The 23,736-nt window shown below is 34.9% G+C and overlaps 1 protein-coding gene across 3 annotated transcripts in view; it reads left to right on the top strand.

Annotated features, from left to right (window-relative positions):
• TENT2 (terminal nucleotidyltransferase 2) overlaps window positions 1–23,461 on the top strand; it is a 41,001-nt gene extending 17,540 nt beyond the window's left edge. For all 3 annotated transcript variants that reach the window (XM_082783761.1, XM_082783762.1, XM_082783763.1), the window contains 6 exons: window positions 639–767; window positions 4,707–4,750; window positions 11,161–11,297; window positions 15,987–16,078; window positions 20,786–20,865; window positions 22,352–23,461. In XM_082783761.1, the coding sequence (XP_082639887.1) occupies window positions 639–767; window positions 4,707–4,750; window positions 11,161–11,297; window positions 15,987–16,078; window positions 20,786–20,865; window positions 22,352–22,426 (557 nt within the window). In that variant the 3' untranslated portion in view covers window positions 22,427–23,461. The remainder of the gene's footprint in view (window positions 1–638; window positions 768–4,706; window positions 4,751–11,160; window positions 11,298–15,986; window positions 16,079–20,785; window positions 20,866–22,351) is intronic.
• The last annotated feature ends 275 nt before the right edge of the window (window positions 23,462–23,736 follow it).

Here is a 23,736-nt window from a genome sequence, read left to right as displayed (position 1 = left end):
ATCTTACATATGCTAATGATGTTGTAGCTCTGGAAGTGAGCCAAGGCTTCTAGCTTCTCTTGCTTGTTTCTCATGCTGCATGAATTGGTGTAGGGGGGGCGTGAATAAAAGCTACTTAGGCCAAGGCAATTTAAAATTAATGTTTGGATGCAGTGATTAAGTGATTTCCTTGGAGGCCATGAAAGTGGTAAACTTAAAAAATGAGCTCTGTCTCCTCCAGTCAAAATTCATTTCCCTGCCTTCATAGTTTATATAATCTAAATTAAAAAAAAAAAAAAAAAGCTTTGGTCTTTCCTGGCACCAAATTAATTCAGAGAATTTGTGCAATGAACTGGGGACAACGTGGAAGTAGAATGTGACACTGCTACATTGACAGATGTGCCTAGTTTTGGCAATTACAGGGGTTATGCTGGGTATCTATGGATCTGAGTACTTGAACGTCTGTTTTTCAAATACAAATGTTTTTTGTGACTTCTATGAAATAGATAGTAGTTGTAGAATAATTAAGTAAATCCTGTAACAGTTTGCAAAAAGTAACCTTAGAATACAAGAAGAGTATCATGTTGATGAAGGAACAAAAACTGATTTATTTCTGTCTAAACATGCCCTTTTTTGAGAAGTATTTATTTTATTTACAGTTGAGAAAAGAGTTCGTCCATTAGTACTGGTTGTTAAGAAGTGGGCGAGTTTTCATGACATAAATGATGCCAGTCGTGGTACTTTAAGCAGCTACAGTCTGGTGTTGATGGTTTTGCACTATTTACAGAGTAAGTATGTTTTTGCATGTTAACACTGTCCTTTTTTGAGTTTACATTTGAATGGTTTTCTTCTTTAATAAAATGAAACACTGCTAGAAATGATCTTCCACACACAAAAAAAAAAAATCTGAAAGCTATGTGTTTTTTACTCATTTCCTTAGTGATGCTTTTTTATATAAAAAGTGGACCTCTTCCTAGGAGGCAATTACCAGCTTCCAAAGAAAAAAGAAAAAGTCGATGTACTTGCAGAACACTGTGTAACTATAAAATAAACTCAAGCTCCAGCTAACAAAAAATGTGCCTGTGTTAAAAAGGCTTAAGCATGAAAATAACTTTTTTTTTTTTTTAATTTGGGAACTTGGGAATTTGACAAGAAAATTCGAAGGGAAGAATACTGTGGGATCATTTTTCCATGTTCTGACGAGTGAAGAACTGAATGTGAGGAGGATGTGTATATACAAGAGTGCACTACCATGTAGTTAGATTTTCTTCTGATTACTGACTTATATGAGGTGATTGATGTTGAAGACCACTAGAAGTTAGGATATTGGACTGCTAGGGGCAATATCTTTTCTTGTGACTTCAACATATGGAAACATTGAACGCCTGTATGGAGCAGGAAGGCCAAGGATCCCTGCTGAGAATTCAACAAAGTCATTCAGCCCAGAAATATTCCTGAGGAATAGATAGAAATGAGCTTATCCCTCATCACTTTCTTTCATTAGAGGAAATCCACTTTTGTAATTTTGCAGTTTTCAATTCTTGTTTGAGACTTAAGGAGACATGCATGAAATCACTTAGCTCAGTATGAGTTTCTTGATTGCTTATTTGGGAGATGAGTGATTTCAGAAAGGAAGGCAAGAAACCCCTGAAGAGCACATCTGATGTAGCAGTATGCCCCTAGACCTATTTTCTTTTTTCTTAATTCATGTTAGTTCACGAGTAGCCTCTGTATCTTGTTGCTTATGTCAGTTCTACATCTTTTTTCTTATTATTTTTGTAATGTCCTGATTGTTCTTTTCCTAATATTTTAGTAAGAACTGACTTTTAACATTTTATGATAATATCTGTGGACAAATTGCATATGCTCTCATTTTATTTAGAATTTTCTTTATCCGTTTGTGTAGGTTTTTGTGGTGGTGGTGGTTGTGTTTTCTTTGTTTTTTGTTTGTTTGTTTGTTTTAAATGAGATGGAAAGATGCAATGCCTAGTTCCTCTGACAGCTTGTTTGGCCTGGAATGAAAATACTCCCTGTAGAGTGGGTAGCCAACTATTTATTAGTTTCAAGATGACACTACACCCACTCTTTGCTGGGGTGGAAGGTTTTTTTTATGATAGTTGACTCAAGCTGGTGGCTTTCTTTCAATGAACAGTATCTGTAGTAGACGACCTAGGAGGGTGTTTTGTGTGTTTGCCATCCAGTTGGCTGGCTGACTTTTGAACTCTTCGAAGCCCGTACCATGTGCATATTATTAACGTACCAATCCCAGGGACATAAGCAAGTCTGTCTTGTGACCGTGTTGTTTTCTCTGTGACGTTTTCTTCACATCTGATGTGGTGGAATTCCATAGATTCTTTTGTTTCTGTGGAAAGAAAAAGTGTTGTCACAGCTCTGAAACCATAGTATTAGCAACTGAATACTTCTATATAGATCCTTAACAGAAACAAACAAAAAAAAGCTAGTGGTTGATTTAGAGGAGGTGAGATGATAGTCAACTTAAAAAGGCCAAAGAAATTATTAGATACAGAATTTAAAATGTTGGGAGCTACTCTGGGATGCAAACGTTGCTATGCAAAGGTGAAGCAGAAGTGAAAAGTATCTTTACATGGTCTAGCAATTAGCAAACATCTTGTTGATGACTTGATAAGCACTTAATAGTTGATATTACAATTTGAGTAGAAACTGGGCTTTTAATTTTGAAATTTATTCTCCAAATTTATTTTCAGTGTATTGCAGAAACTCTGGGGACTGATGGGGAGTGAGGGATTTCTTGTATTGTGTGCTGTGTGCAGTCATGAATAGCCCATTACTGGATCAAAGTAATGCACAAAGGAAGAGAGTAGGTGTTACAAGCAAGTGTAAATGTGTAGGCTTGCCATAATGTTAACAATTCTGCAAGCATGAGGGCATTTGCTATAGTCATTTGTGGCAGCTGCCACAGCTCTCTGGGGAAGAAAAAAAAGTTTGAATAATTCTTTTCATTCAAATCTGCGTGTGATCAGTCAGCTGCCTAGGAAGTATCAGCAGTAACAGTACAGACCAAAGGGGAGCCTTTTTACCTATGCTTCATCAGTCTTTTCTGCTTAGAAAAGGTTGGGGAAGTGTCATCTAAACATGTTTATTTTTTTTTCCACTTTTGCTACATGCATGTGATACTATGGAAAGCAGCCTGTGTGTCAGCCATACAGTTTTCTAATAAGGTTTTTGTTGATGGTACTGGTCAAGGAAATAAACAACAATAAGAACTTTATTTAGCAATAAATAGTGTCCCCATCTTCTCCAGGCAAATCACTTTCTTTTACTTCTTAATCCATTTCCATGTTCTCATGCTCATGCAGAAGATTTGTGGCCATGGCTTGAGTTTATTTTGTAGCTACATCGATGTCTTGTGCGTGAACTTTCCTCCGTGTAACAGGCCCAACAGTCTTGTAAAGCAGGAAAAGAAAAACTCACGTGGCAAATGCTAGTGGTAGGTGGTTAACTCTTCCCCATAATTCCATCCTCTTAGTATATTATGCAGAGCCAGATGATACAGCTTGATTACTCATATTGTCCAGATCTCATTACCTTTTCTTTCATTGTAGCAATGAATTAGAAAATATCCAATGTCTTATAAGATGCTCTTTCATAATTCTGAACACCCACAAACAAAGTTAAATGATTATTAAAGTAGCTGATCGTATTCTTAGCAATCCTGCTAGTTAATATATTATACTCTTTGAAGATATCCAAAGCATGTTCTGAGAATTCTACTATTCTATTTCTTAGTTCCTATGGAAGAAAGATTCTTTAACATCTCATTCTCTTTGAGACCTTGTTTGAAGGTTGAATTAGGTCCCAAGTCAAAGTCCTGTATGGTGAACTTAATTTTCATTTTCCCTAGTGAATGATGTAGACCAACTGTCTAAAAAGATATTCTGATGAAGTGATGTTAAAGCTTTAGTGCAAGGAGTGTTCCAGCAGTTCTGTAGGTGCTCTAAGACTTGGGTGCTTTTTCTGTCTGTAGCACCATCAGACCTGTGAGATACTTTTTTTCCCTTTTATTTTTATCATGCGATATATGTTTTCCTGGTTCACGACTTTCATAAAAGTTAAAATTGTTTATTTTGTGTTCATTAGTGTCATTATTGTCTGTATGACTTTCATATCCTGTTTGCCATTTAGTAGACCAGGTAACAGCATTAAAATGTGTTTATGTATTTAACGTGGATTTTGCTATGAATGGCTACTAAGCATGGTGGGTGTTTTATCTTTAAGTCATTTTTGGAGACTTTTTGGAGTGATAGATAATACTTAGCTGCTGAAGAATGTGTATGTATGCAGTTCTATGCTGCAACAGAATCCTATTAGATGTAGGTAGGCAGGAAGTGAAGCTATGATATGCTTTTTAGGGAATCTCAGTGAGTTTCTTATAAACATGAATGAATGTGAATTTTAAAAATCAAGTAGTACCCAGCTGTTGTAGAATCTTTTCTGTCTTCTACAGATAGAAGTATCACAGTAAGAGCTTCCCTTAGTTGAATTAACTCCCTGTACTACTACATACAAATTGTAGTAATAGAAATATTTGTAGAGTAACTTCTACTTTACGAAATGTATGAAAATGAAGTTCATAGTAGATCTTTCTAAATGATGGAATTTCAGTCCAACCCTTTGGGGTAATTGATATGATATTGTTTCTTGTGAATTACATGAATCACAGCAACTTTGAACTTTTTTTTTTATAGCTCTACCTGAACCCATCCTTCCATCCCTCCAAAAAAATTACCCAGTAAGTGTTTCTTATGAATTTCATATACATATATAGCAAGTATACATATGTAGTAAACTGCTTATCTAAAATATATGAATTTTTAAGTATCTGTAATGGGTTAAGTTAAACGGTCTGTAAGCGTAGTCATCAATACATTAAATAAGTGTGAAAAAAGTTATATGCTGCTTTTGATCGTTTCTTTAATGAAAACAGTTTGCTTTACATGAAAACGTTTCACACAGTGAGAAAATGACAACTGCTGACCCGATCCTATTTATGCTGGGCTGAAAACATCCCTCTGTAATCTGTAACTTTCTGATTGTTATTTCTTTATAAGTTAAGTAGTGGTGTTTTTTGGGAATTTATAAGAAATCCAGTGGTGGTATTTCAGATTTCCATGCCTTCTAATAGCTGATGAGTTGCCTGCTATTTTAGGTTTCAGAGTAAACGTTTACTAGGAGGCTTTCGAAACCTCACAATATTGGACTGAAGCCCAAACAAGAAAACACCTTTTGGGGACGTTGTTACTATGTTCAGATCATACTCCGCAGTTTTCCAGAGAACTTGGTGAATTTGTATGCTTTGATGCACTGCAGAATTAGAACTGTAATTAGTGAGCTTTCATCTAAAAAAGACTACCTAGAAATAACAGCTACTCTCTTAAACACGTGTTTGAGAACAAAAGAACTGTTGCTGAATAGTCCTGTGCTATAATTCAAACAAATTCCTTATTCCTTCCTCCTTACATTTCCTCTCACATGTCACATTTTACACTTTTCTTTATTCATAGTTATTATGACTTGGTATCCCCAACTAGGTGTTTTTGGTTTTTTTTATTGTAGTTGATAACTGTGCTGAGGTAGTGTCTGAAATCCACTCTTTTTTTGCATATATTTCCTATAATTCTCAAATGGGAATATTTGATGACACTGTACATCAGGGAGAAAATAGGAGTCAACCATATTGGATAATTAGGGTAATCAAGATGCAGAAGGCTTTGAGCTATAGTAAACTGCAGTTTTATTCCTATTTCGTAACCTTATACCTTTTAATCTCTTCACTGTTGAAAGAAGTACTAAAAACTATTTGAAGCTGCTTTTCATTTCTTGTACATTTAGCTTTATCTGTTGGTTTGTTTCATTTAATAACTAAATTTAGTAATTTTATTTGCATAAATGTTATGTGCTGTAGTATTTTAAGTTTGTGTGGCATGTAATTTAAAGAAAACAACTGCAAGAATAGTAACATTTACTCTGTAATAATAATTCAAATATTTATATTTGTAGTTTGAACTGCATAAATGCCTTTACAGTACTTTACAAACATTAATGGTTTAAGTGATTAAGGCGAAAGTATATACTATACCATAAGTTTGAAAAATCCAAGTTTGCACTAAAAAGAAGATTTCATCTGTAAAAGTGGTAAATCACTTGGAGATTGCTGTGTTTCGAGACCACTGCTGTAAGAATAGTGTTTTTATGCTGTTTCAGCATAATTTTTTGTTAGTTATTTTGCCTCTGGAGAATGAACTGAATGCTGTAGAATAAGTAATAAATTAACAATGTTTTGTACATAGGTATTGTAAAAATAAATCAGAGCTGTGGATTAAGTTAAAAAAGCGATGCTAGAAATTTGCAAATACACTTTTATCTACTCTCTCCATTGGTAATATAACGAAGTATGTAAAATGTGTTGAGAAGCTACAACTTTTGAAAACTGATATTGTGAAGAATTTTAAAATGAGAAGTACACCAAAATGATTTTGGTCTTGTTGTTGCAGTAATAATTATAAAGCATGGGTAAATCCCAGTTTCCTAAGAAACCATATGTTTTTCTTGTGGTTGTAGCTGATCAAACTTGTGTCTCCATTCTAACACAGAAATACCATTTCTGTCCTTCTGAAAGAAACCACCCTACTTACAATCTGTTTTTCTTTGAAAATCACACTTGCAGCTCTTTCTGCAGCCTGAAAATACTTCTGCGCTTTGAAGGAAACTGCTGTAGATTATAGGTGCCATGTGAAATAGACACACTTAGATTGAACAAGAAACAAAAGGCAAATTCTGTGACTCAGTGCATCACTATCATAGATGTGAAGGGTGAGAAGTCCCGGAGAGACACCAGATCTGCCCACCTGTGCATTCTGTTGCCATGGGGTAGTCTCCAGCTGGCACCAAGCTGTTGCTTTGCAACACTCAGAGGGAGTGCTGGAGCATATCAGGCATGGAGTTGAATTCTAGAGCTTCCTGGCTGCCCAGCCAGATGGGATAGATGACAGTAGCCCACAAAAAGCATTGTTCCTTTCTGAAGCTCATGCAAAACTCACCTCTGAGTTAAGATTTTCACAGATGATCTCTGTAAAACCTCTGATGGCTTACTTAGTTACTACTTCTGGTCCTTTGGCTGCATGTTTGCTAGGGGTAAACATTGCTGTAACTGAGTGTCAGAAGGCAATGTGCCTGTGAGTCCCCAGTGCTCCAGAGCAGTCTGGCATATCAGCTTAAATCAAGAAGGAGGTGGGTTTTTGCAGGTGCTCTGGGTTGTGAGCACACACTTGTTTCTGCTGCATCAGTTTGACAAGCAGCAAGATCACTCCCAAAAGGATGGGGTAGAGTACAGGATGGTGCTTACTATAACTGTTTCATGCATGAAAGACAGACTTTGGACAGATAACATTTGCTTCTCCCCTTTGAGCTGCACTTTCTTGAAGTGTAAACTTGAGTTAAATGATCATTCCTAAGACTAGGGAAGGGTATTTTATGTGCTTGAATATAGACACCTACCAACAATGGCAATATGCTATGCTGATGTAAATTTACCACTAATTTTTTTTTTTGAAGGAAGAATGTTGGACAGTTGGAATTAAGTTTATTTTTCATTTGAATATCTTGATTTTTAGGGTGGTTTTTTTTTTTTGGATACATACTTCTGTCCCTTTCTAGTGTGTAAGGTAGAAACATGAATACGTGTATGCGTTATCAAGCTATGCAATATGAAGCATGTTGCTGAATGCTGGTGTTTCATTGAGTAAGCAGCCAATCTAACTAAAGATCTAGCAAAAAAAAAAAAAAAAAGGATTTGGAATCTCTTTTTCCTTGAATATTTTGAAATAATGGAGATTGGTTATTTATTTCTCAATCAGATCCTGAATTTTTTTTCCATTTCTTAACATGTCATGAGGCAAAGATACGGCAGACAAATGAAGGACTAATTTTAAAAGAAGCTGAATTTCTTGCTTCCTAGAACAAGTTAAGAAGAGGAAAAAATACAGGGAAGGCCTACTGGAAGCCAAGCTAGTTTGAAGGATGACTTGTATTTGTTTTATTAACATCCCCCATTATGTGTAGTATCTATAATTTATACTTTATACTGTTAATTTAGTTATTCTCCAAGTCCCTTTGGTAGCAAGAAAAATACCACCACCCCTGGTCTACAGTAGGTGCCATGAAATTGCCATGAAATCTTCGCCATGCCCTTTCTTAATTTTAAATAATAATAATGTGGTTTTATCTGTAAAAATCCGGTAATAAGTTCCCTCCATAACAAACATGCAGTATTTTAGAAAGATTAAATACATTTTTCTCTTCTATGTGTTGTGATCAGCAACCTGCAATGTTGAAAAATAAAAATAAATAAAATAGTTGACTAATTTGATTTACAGTGTACTTAAACGTGTAAGTAACATTTTGCTTTAGGTAATTCAAGTTAATGCAAAAAATATTTTCTTCCTAAAAAGTAGTTTCAGTAATGCTTTCCAGAAATTCATTTCCATGGATTGGTATAACTACTAAAGCAAGAGGATAGACGAGAATTACTTATAACTGCATACATCTTTAAAACTATGATTTTCTTGTAACGACTGACTGCTGTAGACTGTAACTTTAATTTTTACTAGAACACTTACGTAGTATAGTATGGATTTTTTTGAAGGCAGACACTCTGAGTAAGAAGAGCTTTGATTCGCTTAACCTATGTAAAGCGAATGTACTTAATATTCACAGTGAAACTTAGAATTGTAGTTATCATGAAATTAAACTTAATTTTGAACAGATTTATTTTTTTAAACATTGTAATTTTAGCTTTCTGGAGTACAGTTTTAATCCTAGTTGCTAGATGAGGATTTAGAAAAGAGCAATCAATTTAAGTTTAGGAATTCTATCTTTTCTGCTCTGGGTAGGAATCTTTGAAATGCTGTACGCTTCAACGAAGCAGCCTTTCAAGTTTACAACACTGGTGCTTACATGAGTTTTGGTCAGCTCTAAATTCCTTGAGGAAACATTGAATTGAATATCCTGAAAAATTCTTTCATTTGGAGTATGCTTGTATCAACATCAGCCTTTGAAATGCTGCAAAGTGTAGTAATTTAATTTTCCATTAATTGTGAGCAAACTTTACTGAAAAAATTTACTTGGATAAAATGCTACATGAAATAGCTTTATTCTTCTTTTCTGGATGCATGCGTGCACACAGAGGCATACATGTACTTCTAATCTTTAGCCTTATGTTTTATTACAATAATATTTGATATATTGACTTTTGCTGTTGGTATAGCTGTTACCACATGAATAATTTTTTCATTATTCAAATGGTGTGCAAACATCAGTGCAAACTAAGTCATATATAAAAATGCAAGTAAAATATACTTAATGTCAATCTTGCTAAGAAAAAGCAACATCCTCTAAGCTAATGCTAAAGAAAATAGCTTATTCTGAAAAATAATGTCCCATAATGTAGCTTTTCTTCTCAGAATGCCAAGTTCATTGTACTTACAGATTCTTCTTGTAGTAGAGAAGTTCTCAGGCATTTGAATGTAAAAGAAATCTTGTGTTCATTTTCAAAAAATGTCTGCTACCTCCAAACATTCACTTACTAGTGTTAGTAGATGTCTGTTACAGTAATTTCATTGTATTTGTTTTATATTGTTAGAGGCCAATAGCCCTTGTTCTCATTACTCTTTTTCCTTTATCTCCTTTTCCTCGTGAGCTGTTAAACTACGGATACTAAAATAATTTTTTGTGACTCTTCTACAACTTCTTGTGGATTTTTGCAGGGAGTGACTTTCACTCCAGTACAAGCTTGATTAACTTCAGGGTCAAAATTGTATATGCTGTATAACCTATGAACATCTTCTGTTCCCCCTGTAGATTTTTATATGTATGCTGCATGTTTGCTTTTTATGTCTGAATACATATTTTTGGTGTGTTCTGTTGGATTGTTTGCTGTTGCATTTTGAACTCCTGTAACTATAACAACTATATATGCAAAATCATATTTTTTGAGAAGACTACCTCATTTTTTTCACAGCTGTAAAAATGGCCTTTTTTTCACAGAAGGTTCCAGGAGGCCCTGCTAGAATTGGCAAAGAGGACAGGAGTCTCAGACTTTCCAGTCCTATTGGTTTGATCACTAACCATACTTTCCCCAGACAAAACATTGCCCTCCTCAGATGAGACATTGCCTGCTGTGAACAAGTAAATAGTGCATAGTGCTTCCAGTACATAAAGTTTGAGAGTCATGCATATTACTCTTCAAAATAACAAAGAGGGTGCAGGAAAAAATACAGTAATAACTTAACAGATCACTGCATTTTTAGGTGTATCTTCCTACGTGAATGTTAAACTTGCTCTTGTTTATCTTGTGTTCATTTTCCTTAAAATGCATGACATCACTATATAATGTAGTATCATCATACTACCAGGTTTTGAAAGCTGTTTCTTTAGCTAGCAATACAAGGTATGTTCTCCATGTACTCCTATCTCTCAGAAGAACTTAAGGCATACGCTGAATATTTCAATACTATAACAAATCGAAAGCCATCTTAATTTAGTCTCGTGTAGGAACTTTTAAGATGGCAATAATTACATTCCTTAATGTAAACATCATTTTTTGATAGAAGAGCATAACTTCAGCTTAAATGCTGCATTCTGTGTATTCAAGTGTTTTGTGTAAGTCTCTTGTTATTCTTTCAGATAAGTTGGATAGAGAAAATGCTACTGGAGTCTTTGAACTCGTTATGTGGCAGAATGCAGGCTCACGTTAGAGCTAGTAGGTTTGACATGCAAATTTATGCTATGGGGAAAATTAGTCAGGCCTTCCTTTTGGATTGTTTCTATGCTGCAGTTTTGGTGACTTGGTGATTACTGTTTATTTCCCCTGTCCTATGTCAGTTCAGCTGCAGCCAGCTCAGTGCAGCCTACCTAACTCAGCTTCTACTCATGTTGTTTTACTAGCGTGTAAACAAAAGTTCAGTTCAAAGATTCTCCTGTGTTAAAACTACTTAGCAAACAGAAGGCAAGGGTGCTTTCAGAGATGCTCCTGTGCAAGATGGTTCTACCTGAGCTCAGTCAGAGTAACTTTGCGAAAAAAATCTATTCCTAAATTAAAGCAGTACGTGTGTGTATACCTACTCTCTAATTTTATTTTGTCAGGAATTATTTGATCCTGCTATGCAGCTGCATGTCATTCATCAAGTTCCATGTACCATTCCTCCCTACCTCTCAAAAAATGAATCAAGCCTTGGAGATCTGCTAATAGGCTTCTTCAAATATTATGCCATGGAATTTGAGTAAGTAATAAACTCTTCTTAGTGTTTCAGAATATTAAAATTTTTCATTCGTTCTATTCATTATATCAACACTTCATGACCTTTGAAGAGGAAAGAATAACAGTAATGCAGGAGTAATAACTGACAGATAAAACAGATGAGAAGACTGAAGGAAAACAGGAACGCTGATAGAGTGTCTGAAGTCTTTTGCTTAACTAGGCAGATTATTCATTCAGATAGGGAATTTAAAGCAAAAATAAAGAAAAACATCGTGCTAGTTTTTCCAGCATAAAGTAACTGCAAATTATTTAAACAATGGACTAATGATATTTTGCTTAAAAAAGTAAAAATTATCGATTACAAATCCTGTATTGAAAATGTTCTATAGCTGAGAAGTCATCCTGTGAAATGTTGCACGTCACTCAGCAACTTAGATTATTTTTGACCCTTTCTGCTAGGGAAATAAAAATGAATTGTACTGTTGATTTAGCCATCTGTACATCCCTGATAACTTTACATCCTGTTTGAAATGAGCAAAACGTATGCCTTGAAGATATCAGAATTCTGTATAGTTTCATTAAGAAATTGCTAGTTGGCTTTAGGAGAGAAACCCAAATGAATGCCCATGCTGGGGAAAAAGCAGGCAGAACATAGTGTTTAAATATTTTCTGTGTGATAGCCCGCCAGTGAGAACGAAACAGAGTTATGCTATCCACAGTATGTTATCTTTGCTTTGAGGTTGCTGATGGAAACACTAGCATATGAGGGTAAGAGTTAAATAGACAAAATACAGGGATCTGTGGTGCCTTTAGTGGAAGAGCTAGTATTTTACTCCTGTATGTGTTGAATATTTTCATTGTTGCAATCAATGTCTTTTTCATTCTTTCCTTTTCCACTAAAACTAGTGTTCTTTTTATGCACAGAATTTTTGAAATTATTCTTCAAATTACAAAAGTATAAAGTTAGGTCACATTCAACTGACCTGTACTGTGTCAGTAAGCTGTCACTGTGGAATTGTAATTTGATTAAAAAGGTTGCTACATCAATTTTCATAAAAGTGACTTTTGTAGATTCCTGTCTATGGAGTAGGTCACCACAATACAGGGTTTTGATAAACGGGATGCAATTTGCTGAAGGAACAGCATGTAGTCAACAATGAGATAATGGGTAGAGATCATCACTTTGTATAAAATGATTAAATGAAACTGATCAACTATGTGCATGTATGTGTCACGAAGGTGAAGGGAAGATGGAAATATGTTGTTTTCAACCTCTCTCCCCCCCTCACCCCTCCCCAGTATAGCAAAGGCCAGCAGGTATTTCAGTTAGAATGTGTATTTTGTTTCACTTCATGCAGTGAGTAATACTTAAGAGCAGGATAGGTCCAAGGAATAGGGTGCAAAGGAAGAAAAAAGAGCACTGCATTCTGCACAGACATAAATAATTTTATCACCTTGTGCTGTGATTTTTTTCCCATATGCTATTAATCTGTTCTGTTTATTTAGACTGTAAGCTCTTTAAGAAGAGATTGCTGGTTACCATGTGCTAATTGCACAGTCTGAGTCTGGGATTTTTGTTTTTTCTTGAAGATTTTGTTGTTTTGTTTTGTTGTTTTCTTCCCCTTCAGAAGTTATCAGAAACGTGATTTGGAAATTGCTGCACATATGAGTCTATAGAGAGCAAGGTTTAAATAATACACCAGCACGGTTGGAGATTCTCTTGCCACAGAGTTCAAGTCTGCATAGTGTTTCACATGATACAGCTGACAAAAAGTATGCTTATAGCTGTTTTATTTTTCATTATTTCAAATTAATAAAGCTCTGCTGATCATGCAGTGAATGTGACAAAGGAGAAAAATGTATGGAGGTGTCTTAGAAGAAAGTATTTGGAAACTGCTCCATGTTTACCAGGCTCTCTTAAAAAAGTGTCTGATTTCACATCTGCAGCAGTGAGTGAAGGCAGCAGGTTTTCACTTGGCTGCCTCTTTATAAAGTGAGACCTTGAAGCCTTGTTACCCTTAAAATGCTGTTAGGGAGCCTAGAGATTGTCATTTGGGACTGTGCTGCTTTTGTATTTCTCATTTCGAGTTATGCTGTAGGTGTTTAAGTTGTTGTTAGGTTGTATTTGGTAGACATGATCAAAGATAAGCTACACTGTCTTGACAAAATATAAAATACAGTTGCTCTCTCCAGGGCAGAATTAGTCAGATGATAATAATATATTTTTGAATAGAACTATATTAAATACGTTTGCAGTTGGTACACATTTCATAAGCCAAAGCTACTTGCAGAAATAGATTAATAATATTGCTTCAGAAAGTACAGACTTTTTAATCTATTTGTAACATATTCATACACAAGGCTTACACCTGGAAATTCCTGGTTTTGTTTCAAATTCTTGTGTTCTTCATGAGGCACTCATACCTGATGTGGAGTGTGACACTAGAAAAAACTAATGATTGCTGTTCAAATGGTTATTATTAATTTACAGATTGAAATACATATTTTAAGACTATTCACTTAACACTGGCAATTATGAAGTTTCTGTGTGCAAGCCAAAATGCTTAAAATTAATAAACAAACCATTTCCTATTCGTAATTCACTTATAATTCAAGTTGATTTTGGTACCAAGGCAGGGTTAATGAAGGTTTAATGTGAGAAACTAGTCCTTCCTAAGTTTAAATATGGAACTGTTTAAAAGGTAGAAATGTGTTTTTGTTGTTGTTGCTTCTAGCTAACAAGTGTATTATAAATGCATTTATTTCTTGCTGAGGAATCAAGTATAACCTGTGGATAAAAAGATGAGCAAAAATTAAGTGTTAGAAATGAAAAAATATTGCCTGTTTAAACTAAATATAGATCAAATGCTTTTGTTGTGTAACTTGTTGCTTGTCTGGATCTCTCTTAACTACTCTGCATTGTCTAAAATAGTATTTAACTGTCTGCTTCTTCCCATCATGACCAATGTACTGGAGCTGCAGTTCAAGCTTTTTTGATAATTCTGGTTGCTTATTTTGTTTTTGTAATCTGTGTGTGTGTGTACATGTTTCTGTTTATAAGCAATTCATCTGAATTTTTTATTAAGCTTGTGTTGATGACAGGTTATTAAAAAGACAGGACAGAAAAGTATTTGAGTATTTGGTTCTTTAAAATATCTCTAGTTCTTGCAAAATTAGACGAGTAGTCTACTCCAGGAATTAAGAAGAGGGAGAGTGATAGGATTCGGTGTTCACTTTAGTTTACATTGAATGCTAGGACTGATCTTCACTCATATTAATTTTCTAGAGTGAAGAAAAATATAAAAATGCATGGCAGTGGGTAACAAGTAATCTAAGGTGTACAAGCATGTACTTCACTGGTTGTGCCCTGTGCCTTTTTGAATTCTCAAAGCCCTATTTATATTCCTAAACAGAAGAGTAGTGTATGTGCCCTATGGAAGTAAAGATGTTGGACTAAAAATGTTGAATTAAATTCAAGCAACCGAATTTCATAAGTATGTTTAATAATGAGTTGTACCCAAGTTAACTTGTAGAATCTGAAGGCACAGACTTTTAGCTGCTATAACTGTCTTATTGCTACTGACTCAGTGGTGTTATGAGAGCTGATCGACCTATGGAACATAGAGTTCTTCCAAATTTAACTGATAATTTAGAGATTGTATTTTGTTATGCAGTTGATATTTACAGATCTACTGCAGTTGGTTGATATACTCAGCTGAGTGCCTGTATCTTTGCATTATGTCAAAACATCCATACATTCAGGAGATCCAGTCAGGTGTATGTAACACCAGTTCAGCTATCAGCATGCTACCCTGCTATTTCTAATCCCTATCTAGTCAGGGTGTATGATGATCTCTTGTTGGCATTCCAGGCTTTTTGCTAATACAGCAGTTGTCTGGCTTAGTTAAGAACAAATGAAAACTGGCTGGGTAGAACTGGTTAAAATCATAAAACTGCAGGTGGTAGCTTTGGCTGCCGTTGTGTTTGGCATATCCTTGTGCCAGGACTCATAAAGATAGCCCTCTATGCTGTAGTGCTGTTCCTGTTTGTGTGATCATTTCCTCTGGTTTCATTGTTCTAAATCTGTGTGCAGAATGCAGTAGATTATCTTTGGATGCACATTTGAGTTGTTGCACTGATGTTACAGAATATCAAAAATACCACATATTCAAAGTATTAGTGCTTTCTAATAATGCTCTTCTACTGGGAATGCTAATTTGTAAGCATGCTTTCTTTGTGTCACTTGATTGTTGAATATATGTACAGTATCAGTCAGTCAGTATCAGACTTCCTCTGCACTTAAATTCCTTATGGGCCTTTTTTCCTTCACAGAAATACCTGAAAGACAAACTTTTGAGGCTGTAATTTCTTTTGAATTTAGAAATAAATGTAGGTGTCCATATTCAAGTTGATACTGGCTTTGGAAAAAAAAAAAACCTGTCATGAACATATGTTAATCATGGGAAACCTCTGATGTTCTGTTTTGCAAATGTTTACTTACAAAAACTTAAGTGCATGTGGAAACTTTTTTCTTGTTTCCTACCCATCATTCCTTACTCTTGTATAGCACTTTATATTAAATTGCTTGGTATTGTAAAGTACTGTGCTATCCAGGCTTGTTTATGTAGCAGTATGACAACTTATTAATGTAAATGGACATTATTCAGAATCAAGAGTTAAAAGGTCTGCAAATTGTTTTCTTTTTCCCCAGTTGGAGCCATCAAATGATTTCAGTTCGTGAGGGCAAAGCTCTTCCAAGACCTGATGGTGTTGCATGGAGAAACAAATTTATATGCATAGAAGGTAAAACATAAAGCTACTTTATCATCTTTAACTGCTAAGTCACTAAATACATTAATCTGTCACTTTATAGTGATTATATTTTAATAATGCACACATGTAGTGTATGTATGTAGAAAATGAAGTTTAACCAATGTCAATAGTTTTGGAAACAGTCTCGTCAAAAACATTTGAGAAGGAAGCTTTAAGTTCTATAGAGTTTAAAAATAGTTCTCCTGACCTTTTCTTCAAGAGGACTCATTGCCCTGTTACTTTTGGAACAGAGATTAGGGCTTTGACAAGGAATGGCTTTACGAACAGTAGCATGTTTTGCTGCTCTGTAAAAATAGTCTTCAGTTTTGCCAAGATTGTGCTTCTGAAAAAACACAGTGGGCACATAATCAGATTCCTCTCTAAGAATATTCTTTGTTCTAGTAATGCTCTGGCATCTCAAGTCCTAGCAGTAACTAAATTGTGCATATGTTGATCCACTTGTGGCTACTATTTTTGACTGTCTTTTGAATGTACAATTTCCATAGAAACTATGTGATGCCCTCCAGAACTGAAGGGGGAAAAAAAAGAGGCTACGTTTTGGAGTCAGAGGTATCAGCTGTTGAAATTTAGACTGAACTGGGGAGTAGCACAATACAGGGAACCTCCATGTGCGCTTCTTACCTTTCAACAGTGAATCGGTAGTCTTCATGGAGAAAACAAACAGTTAACATGCATAGGTGGTGAATCTTGGACCACGGAGAGAGAAGATAACAGACTAAGAGAGGGACTGTGGTTAGAGAGGAGTATGAGGGGGGGAAAAAGAAAAAAAGGGAAGGGGCCGATAACTACCACGTGAAGTGGGAAGAGTTGACTATGAAAATAATCAAAAAAGGGAAGTGAATGTAGAATGCAGGAGTTGAAGGTGAATCGGCTGGACAGAAGACCATGGAAGAGGTACTAGGATGGAGAATAAGCGGAATTAGAAGTAGCTGGTTTAGGACATTAAGTTGAAGAGGGAAGGTCTGAAATGTGGGAGGTGGCCAGGGTCCTGGCTGTAAATAAATGGGAGACTATTGGGGATTACAGTATCAAGGGTTGAAATTTTAGGTTAAAAGAGGGATGGAGCTTGGATAGGAGCCCAACAGTATGGAAAAGAGTTGTTAAAGAGACTGGGAAAATCTTGTTGCTATGGGGGCAGTAAGGCAGAAGACCTGTGGGTTAGGTGCAGATATTCTTCAAAATTCCTGGGGGGAGAGAGTGCAGGATGTGCACTTCATTTCCTGCATTTGTGCTGCTCTATACAGAGAATAATTACCAACTGGTGAAGTTAGTTATACTTTGACTGGAGCTCACCAGCTTGGCTGTAATTGTATGGGTGACAGTGTGAACCCACATGCCGGAATTCCTGTCCTTTATTTGTTTTTTGTGGGGAAAAAAAAAAGGGGGGGGGGAAAAAAAAGGAAGCAAAAAAGAAAAAAAAAAGGGGGGGGGGAGGGAGAAGAAAAAGACAAAAACGAAAAAGCAAATATCAGTCATAGGGAAAAATAAACTGAAACCCATGAAGAAGGCTGCACATTTGACTTCACAGTCTCAGAGTTAAGAAATAAGAGAATTAAGAGTATCTGCACAACTGAAATGCACTACTATGCTAGTAGTGCAGGCATTGCCAAGGCTCTGTTCTGAATGTGGGAGGTGGGAATGCTGAGCAGCTGTGCCTGCTGCTGTCATATGATGCTGATCCTCTGAGTTGCAGGGCGGCTGTATGTTTCAGGCTCTCAATCTTTTCACGACATTGCAAAGTGGTTGAATAATTAGATTTTCTTTCTGCTAGGTTGGAAAACAGAATATTAGGACACAAAATAGTCATCCTAGATTTTGTATTGAATATTCTTGATTACATGTAATTTTTTCCTAAGAGTACATTTGCATTTGAACTATTAAAATGTAAAATTATCTATAGTTGGCATATCTGATTCCTTCCTGCTACAGTGTGCATCCAGACTTTATTAAGAGTGGGATTAATCCTCATATACTAAATTTTTATTTATAAATCAGAAGGGAGAAAATTACATTTCTTATTTCAGCCCAAAATAGGCCTCATAGTTCAGTTTAGCAGCTGCTGTAAAAAGTTTAACAAAGTATTTGGATAGACTTCTGTGTACTTTGAGAAGAAGCTTACAAAAGCTACTTAAACACGTCAGCATATTCTGGTTTCCAAGTCTGTCAGATTTTCCATTTAGAGGACTAAAACTTTAGTAATTGGTATAGCGTGTGTGTTTTAAATATCTTAAATATATTTATTGATAGGTTATAGAAGTCTGTGCCAGCAAGTTGTCATAATTCTCTATGTAGCACAATATTTAGGGTTGCTCAAAGAAAAAAAATTGTTCTGTTTTAAGTTTTACTTGTCTTAAGACTGATTCTCAGTTTTTCTGCTTTTGGAGAAACAAATGGAGTAGCGGTGATCTTTTTTAAAATCTGGCAAGCTATTACTATCATGGGTGTAGAGAGAATACTGCTTTTAGCTAATGACGGTGAACATTCATTGTTGGTTATCTCTAAATTACTGTTGACTGCTGTAGTGTGAGTTTAAATCTTGTCTACATCAAACAACATCTTATTAATATTAAACTGTTCTTTTGAAAAAGACAAATTTGGAAAAGATAGAAACTTGGTAATTTTGTGACAACTAATTGTCTTAGTCACTTAGGGAAACTGGATCAGAACCTGTATAAGCTGCATCTGATTCATCCTCGTATTTACAAATCTTTCAGTTCAGGTATTAAAAATGATCAAAACAAACCCTGAAGAATTATTAAGTTTTATGATTTCTTTTATTTTTATTTGGAAATATGATCCCTTTTAGTCTTTTCTTCTAATATCAGTGTTGGAGTTGGATTACTTTTTTTTCTCAACTCAGTGTATGAACAAGGTGACTTATGATGGACTCTCTTCTGGTGGTTAGAAAATATAAAGCGGTGTAAGTAGTATCTGATTATAAAAGTATTCTTGTTGCGCTCCAGGGCATGAATTTGTCTTTTGACAGCTAGTAAATGTGCAAGAAGAATAAAGGGAAGGTGTGAGTCAGCTTTTTTTGACTAGGAAAAATGCCTTTTTCCCCACTGACAGTTTTGGAAGATTGTATGGCATTGGTCTTGTTACTTCAAAAAATCTCCTGACTCAACATTAAATATGTAAAGGTCCTAGAATTAAAGAAACAGTTAACATCAGATATAAGACAAAAAAAAAAAGTTGTACTGCTTAACATGCTAAGGGATATGGAATTCTTTGTAGTAGAAGGTCAGTATACCAAATTATGTGGCTGGTAGTAGAGGAAGAGGTACCTTTTTTATTTCATTGACAGTTTTCTGCTGCAATCTAAATGTCTGATTCATTCTACAGTAAAATAAATCTGCCTGTAAACATCCACTAGAAAACTTTATAAGTAGTTTGAAGAAAAAACTTACAGAAATAATACATTTATTGCTTTAAACAATTTATTTCATTGCAAGTTTAAATAGCCTTCAGTAATAAAATCGTAATGCCATGGAACATGTTCCAAATTTAAAGTCCCACTCTATGTAATGGCACAATCCCATCTGATGTCTGTTTAATGCTTTATGTTACTTTATGTCCCTTTCTGAATAAAAGCAATACATAACCAACTGTTGTGGTTTAACAGTGGAAGGTAGCCAAGTACTACACAGCCGCTCTCTAGTCTCTCTCTTACTCTCCCTCCTCAATGGGACAGGGGGAGAAAATCAGATGAAAAATGCTCATGGGTTGAGATAAGGACAGGGAGATCACTCACCAGTTACTGTGACAGTCAATGTAGGGAACAGACTCAGTATAGGGAAGATTAATGTCATTTATTGCCTGTTACTAAGAGACTAGAACAGCAAGAACTAAAAGCAAATGAAAGACATATAAGGCCAGTACACCAACTAAACAAAAAATTACCTAATCTAGCAAGTGCTTCACTGGTCCTTGAGGACTTTAAGACATTGTGCCAGTGTGAAATGTGTTATTTACATAGTTCTCTAGTAAGGCAAAAAAAAAAAAAAGACTGTATGAAATCTGTTTTCTAGAGCATTGCAATGCATAATTGTTTAGAACCTGGTACCTTGTTACTAGCATGTTATCAATTGCAAGGAATACTTTAAGCCTTCAATTACAAAAAAGTTCTGAAGTATTAATTATTAGGGGGTAAAAAAGGAAAACATCACGAACTTGTAGTCTGTTAGAAGGAGAAAGCTGCAAATTTTGAACAGATACCGTAGAACAGGTAAGAACTGAAAATGTTTTTACAGCACTTAGGTTAAAAAGCTGCAGCAAATATTTTAACGTTCTTTATGTATTTCACTAAAACTGTTGATTGAGATGAACCTAACATGCAGCAAGTCTCAGAACATTTCAATATGCAAAATCATATTCTGATATGTCATCACAGACTGCAAAGAAGTCACAAATAATTACTGATGCATGAATTTGACACAATCATACCATGCTTAGATAGAAATAATAATTTTGCTTTATTGTGGTTTACCTACCATTAGAGTGCTCAGGGTGTGAGCATTTTTTGGAGGAATATTATATAGACATAACACAAGTGGAATTGGCTTTACCTTTTGGGAAGCAATGACACCTTGACTCTTTTCTTTTTTCTTCATTCCTAGCTCAGTGAAGACAGCATAGCTGTAATTTTTTAACATGTAATGTTTGCATTTGATCTTGCAGAGCCCTTTGATGGGACAAACACTGCTAGAGCTGTACATGAAAAACAGAAGTTTGATTGTATCAAAGATGAACTTCTCAAGGTAAATGTTGCATCTGATGTCATTTTTCCTGTCACTTTAGTTTTCAAAATAATTATAAAAAGGATAGTCATTGAACTGTCCTGCTTCTGATGTTTGTGTTATGATTGGATTTATGCTTTGTAATGTGTGTATGTATATACAAACTTACACATATTGCATATAAAATTACATATATATGTAAATCTTGATTAAATAGGAGTAGTAAAACTATTAATATCTATGCTAATAAGAATCAGGCTTAAATTGAAATGAGTACTTGAAATCGTAAACCCTTTGTCTTAAGAATTTTCAGTTTTACATAAACAAGAAAATACTGTGATAGTTGATAGCTGTAAAAACATAACCATCTTCACTCATTATTTCTTCCTACGCTAATTTGACTGGTAATAAAAAATGTTTTATACCTCTTACCGTCCCCCTTTTTTTTTTTTTTTTAATGCCTTGTTTTTCTGCTGTTTTTTGACAACAGAAGTGATTTGTTAGTTTTCTTTGGGGAAATCACGCTCATAATTTTAGCACATGAGTAATTAAAACTGGAGCTTACGCTGTTCCGGTCAGTGGAGGAGACAAAAACTTTGAGTGAAAAAAACTGTGATTTAGGCCTTGGTTAAATATTGTGCTTTTAAAAATCTTTACATCCAGTTATTGTATTCTTTTCTGCTATGATAGTTACTACATTTGGGAATATGCTCATGTATCTAAGCTCAAATTCTGGTGTTCTGAGATTTGACTCTTCATAGCGCAGTTATAAGTAGTGATTGGTGTGCAGAACTGGCTTCCACCTTTAACCAGTTAGACATCGTAATTCTGTTCACAAACGTTGGCTTCCTTCTATTTATCTATTTTAGCATAAAAAATACCTAACTGTCCACATTTTTTTCCATAAAATACTTGATAATCCGCTAAAGCAATGATTGACATAGTTTGGGATCTCAGTGCTGTTCTGTGCTGAAATGAGAATGAACTTCTCCTTTCAGAGTTTTGAATTAAGAAATTGTTTTCAAACCTGTGTGGTTTTCTGGAAAAAGTAAGAGCAGTTGTCCAAGCTGTCTGGAAGCTTATATGTTGGAGTATCCTGGAATCCAGAAAAGAATACAGAAAAAATTGTAAATAACCTATTTTAAAGACACAAATTCTGGTAATGTTAGAGTATAACCTCCTGCCTCAGGAGCAGTGGCATGCTTTTCAGATAATTATTTTTTACAGGCAGATTATCAATGTAATAAATAATGTGAACACTTCAGTCTCCACAAACATTAAATCTACTCTCTTCTTGAAAGCACATACCTTTCTCAATAATTCAGTACATCTTGTGTACCTTTAGGATTCTTCTTCCCTAAAATAAATAAATATTATGACTTGGAGTGGAGGTAAAGAATCAAACTGATATTTGTGGATATGTGAGGCTTACTACTTACAGTGATATTTAAATATAAATGGCAAAGATGATTTTTGCCTTTTTAATTCTTTTACTTTTTTCCCCCAGTCTTGGCAGATACTGCAAATAAAGAAAAACCTAAACTGTATACTACCCGTAAGAGGAAGTCGACGGAAAAAATAACCAACTTCTTTTTCTCCATTTTGGATCCTGCTGAAATACAGAACAGTATCAAAATAAAAATGCAGTTATGGGCACGAGTTTTTTTTATGACGTGCTTTTCTTGGTAAACTTTTGTTAAGGAAATCTTTATAAGACAGAATACATATTTTATTATTGACACTTGTTAATACTGCTGTTTATTCAAACGTGTTTTCTGAAAACACTTGCATTGTTGACTTCTAGAAGAGACTTGTGACTCAAACAGCAGACTACATGAATAAATATGTTCTAAGGAGATATGGGGAATGTACTGACTTGTTTCCATAATCTGTGTAATCATCAGTTGAGACACATCTAACAATGAAATATAGGAATTCAGAGCAAATGATTGAGTCTGAATCCTTAAATCATTGCACACTTTACTCTCTGGATGAACAGACAGTCTGTGCTTTATGTGTGCTTAACGCAGTATGCACTTTTGCTCGGCTCAGCACTTTCTGGTTTTATTTCCCATTTATATGGAACAAAAGGCAAAAGTTTATGCAAATTAAGATTATATTTGTTAATTCCTGGATACCAAGAACTGTAAACTGGAATTTTCAAACAACAGTTCTACTACAAAGAAGTTGAAATAAAAAGGGACAAAACATTTTATATAGTGCTTCGTATTGACCAACAGTAGGCAAGATAATTTTCAGTGCTTCATTTTACATATTCAGAGTAGTAGTGGTGTCTGCTTAAAAAAAACTCAACCTTCAACTGCTACAGTAAGCTGGCCTTTTGTTCTGATTTTGTGCAAGTATTTGTAAATTGGTCAGGTACTATAAAATGAATTTAAATAAGTCTTGAAAATTTCAATCTTGAAAATTTTACCTTTTCCAAATGAAAGTTGTGAAACTTCTTTTAGACCTGCTGTAGCACAGTTTGTGCCTCTCATTTCTTTGTTATTAAAGACCAATTAAGTGTCGAAACTGTACTTAAAATTGATGTCAAAATCGTGTTCATTTTTAAAGTTTAATATTTTGTATGGTGTCCAGTGAAATAAAGTTTATATATGGAAAATACAGCTTTTTTCCTTTTTTTGTTGTTTGGTATTGGGCATTTAAAATATTTTCTAAAATTAAATAGAAAAGGAAATGAATGTAAAGGTCAAGGCAGCTGTTAAAACTTTTCTATGGCTATTTTGCACTGCATCCAGGTATAACTTTCATCTATTGCCGCTTCTACCATGGTTGTGAAAGCCCTTATAACTGTTAAACAGCAAACATTGCTTCTTGTGCAAAATGTAAATTCTAATGTAAGTGTTACAATGCAGAAGTAATACAAACTGT

This window comes from Aythya marila (genome assembly GCF_965140915.1).
Source record: "Aythya marila genome assembly, chromosome: Z".
Taxonomy (NCBI): domain Eukaryota; kingdom Metazoa; phylum Chordata; class Aves; order Anseriformes; family Anatidae; genus Aythya; species Aythya marila.
Note: the sequence above shows the minus strand (reverse complement) of the source record. Positions and strands in the feature narration are given on the sequence as shown.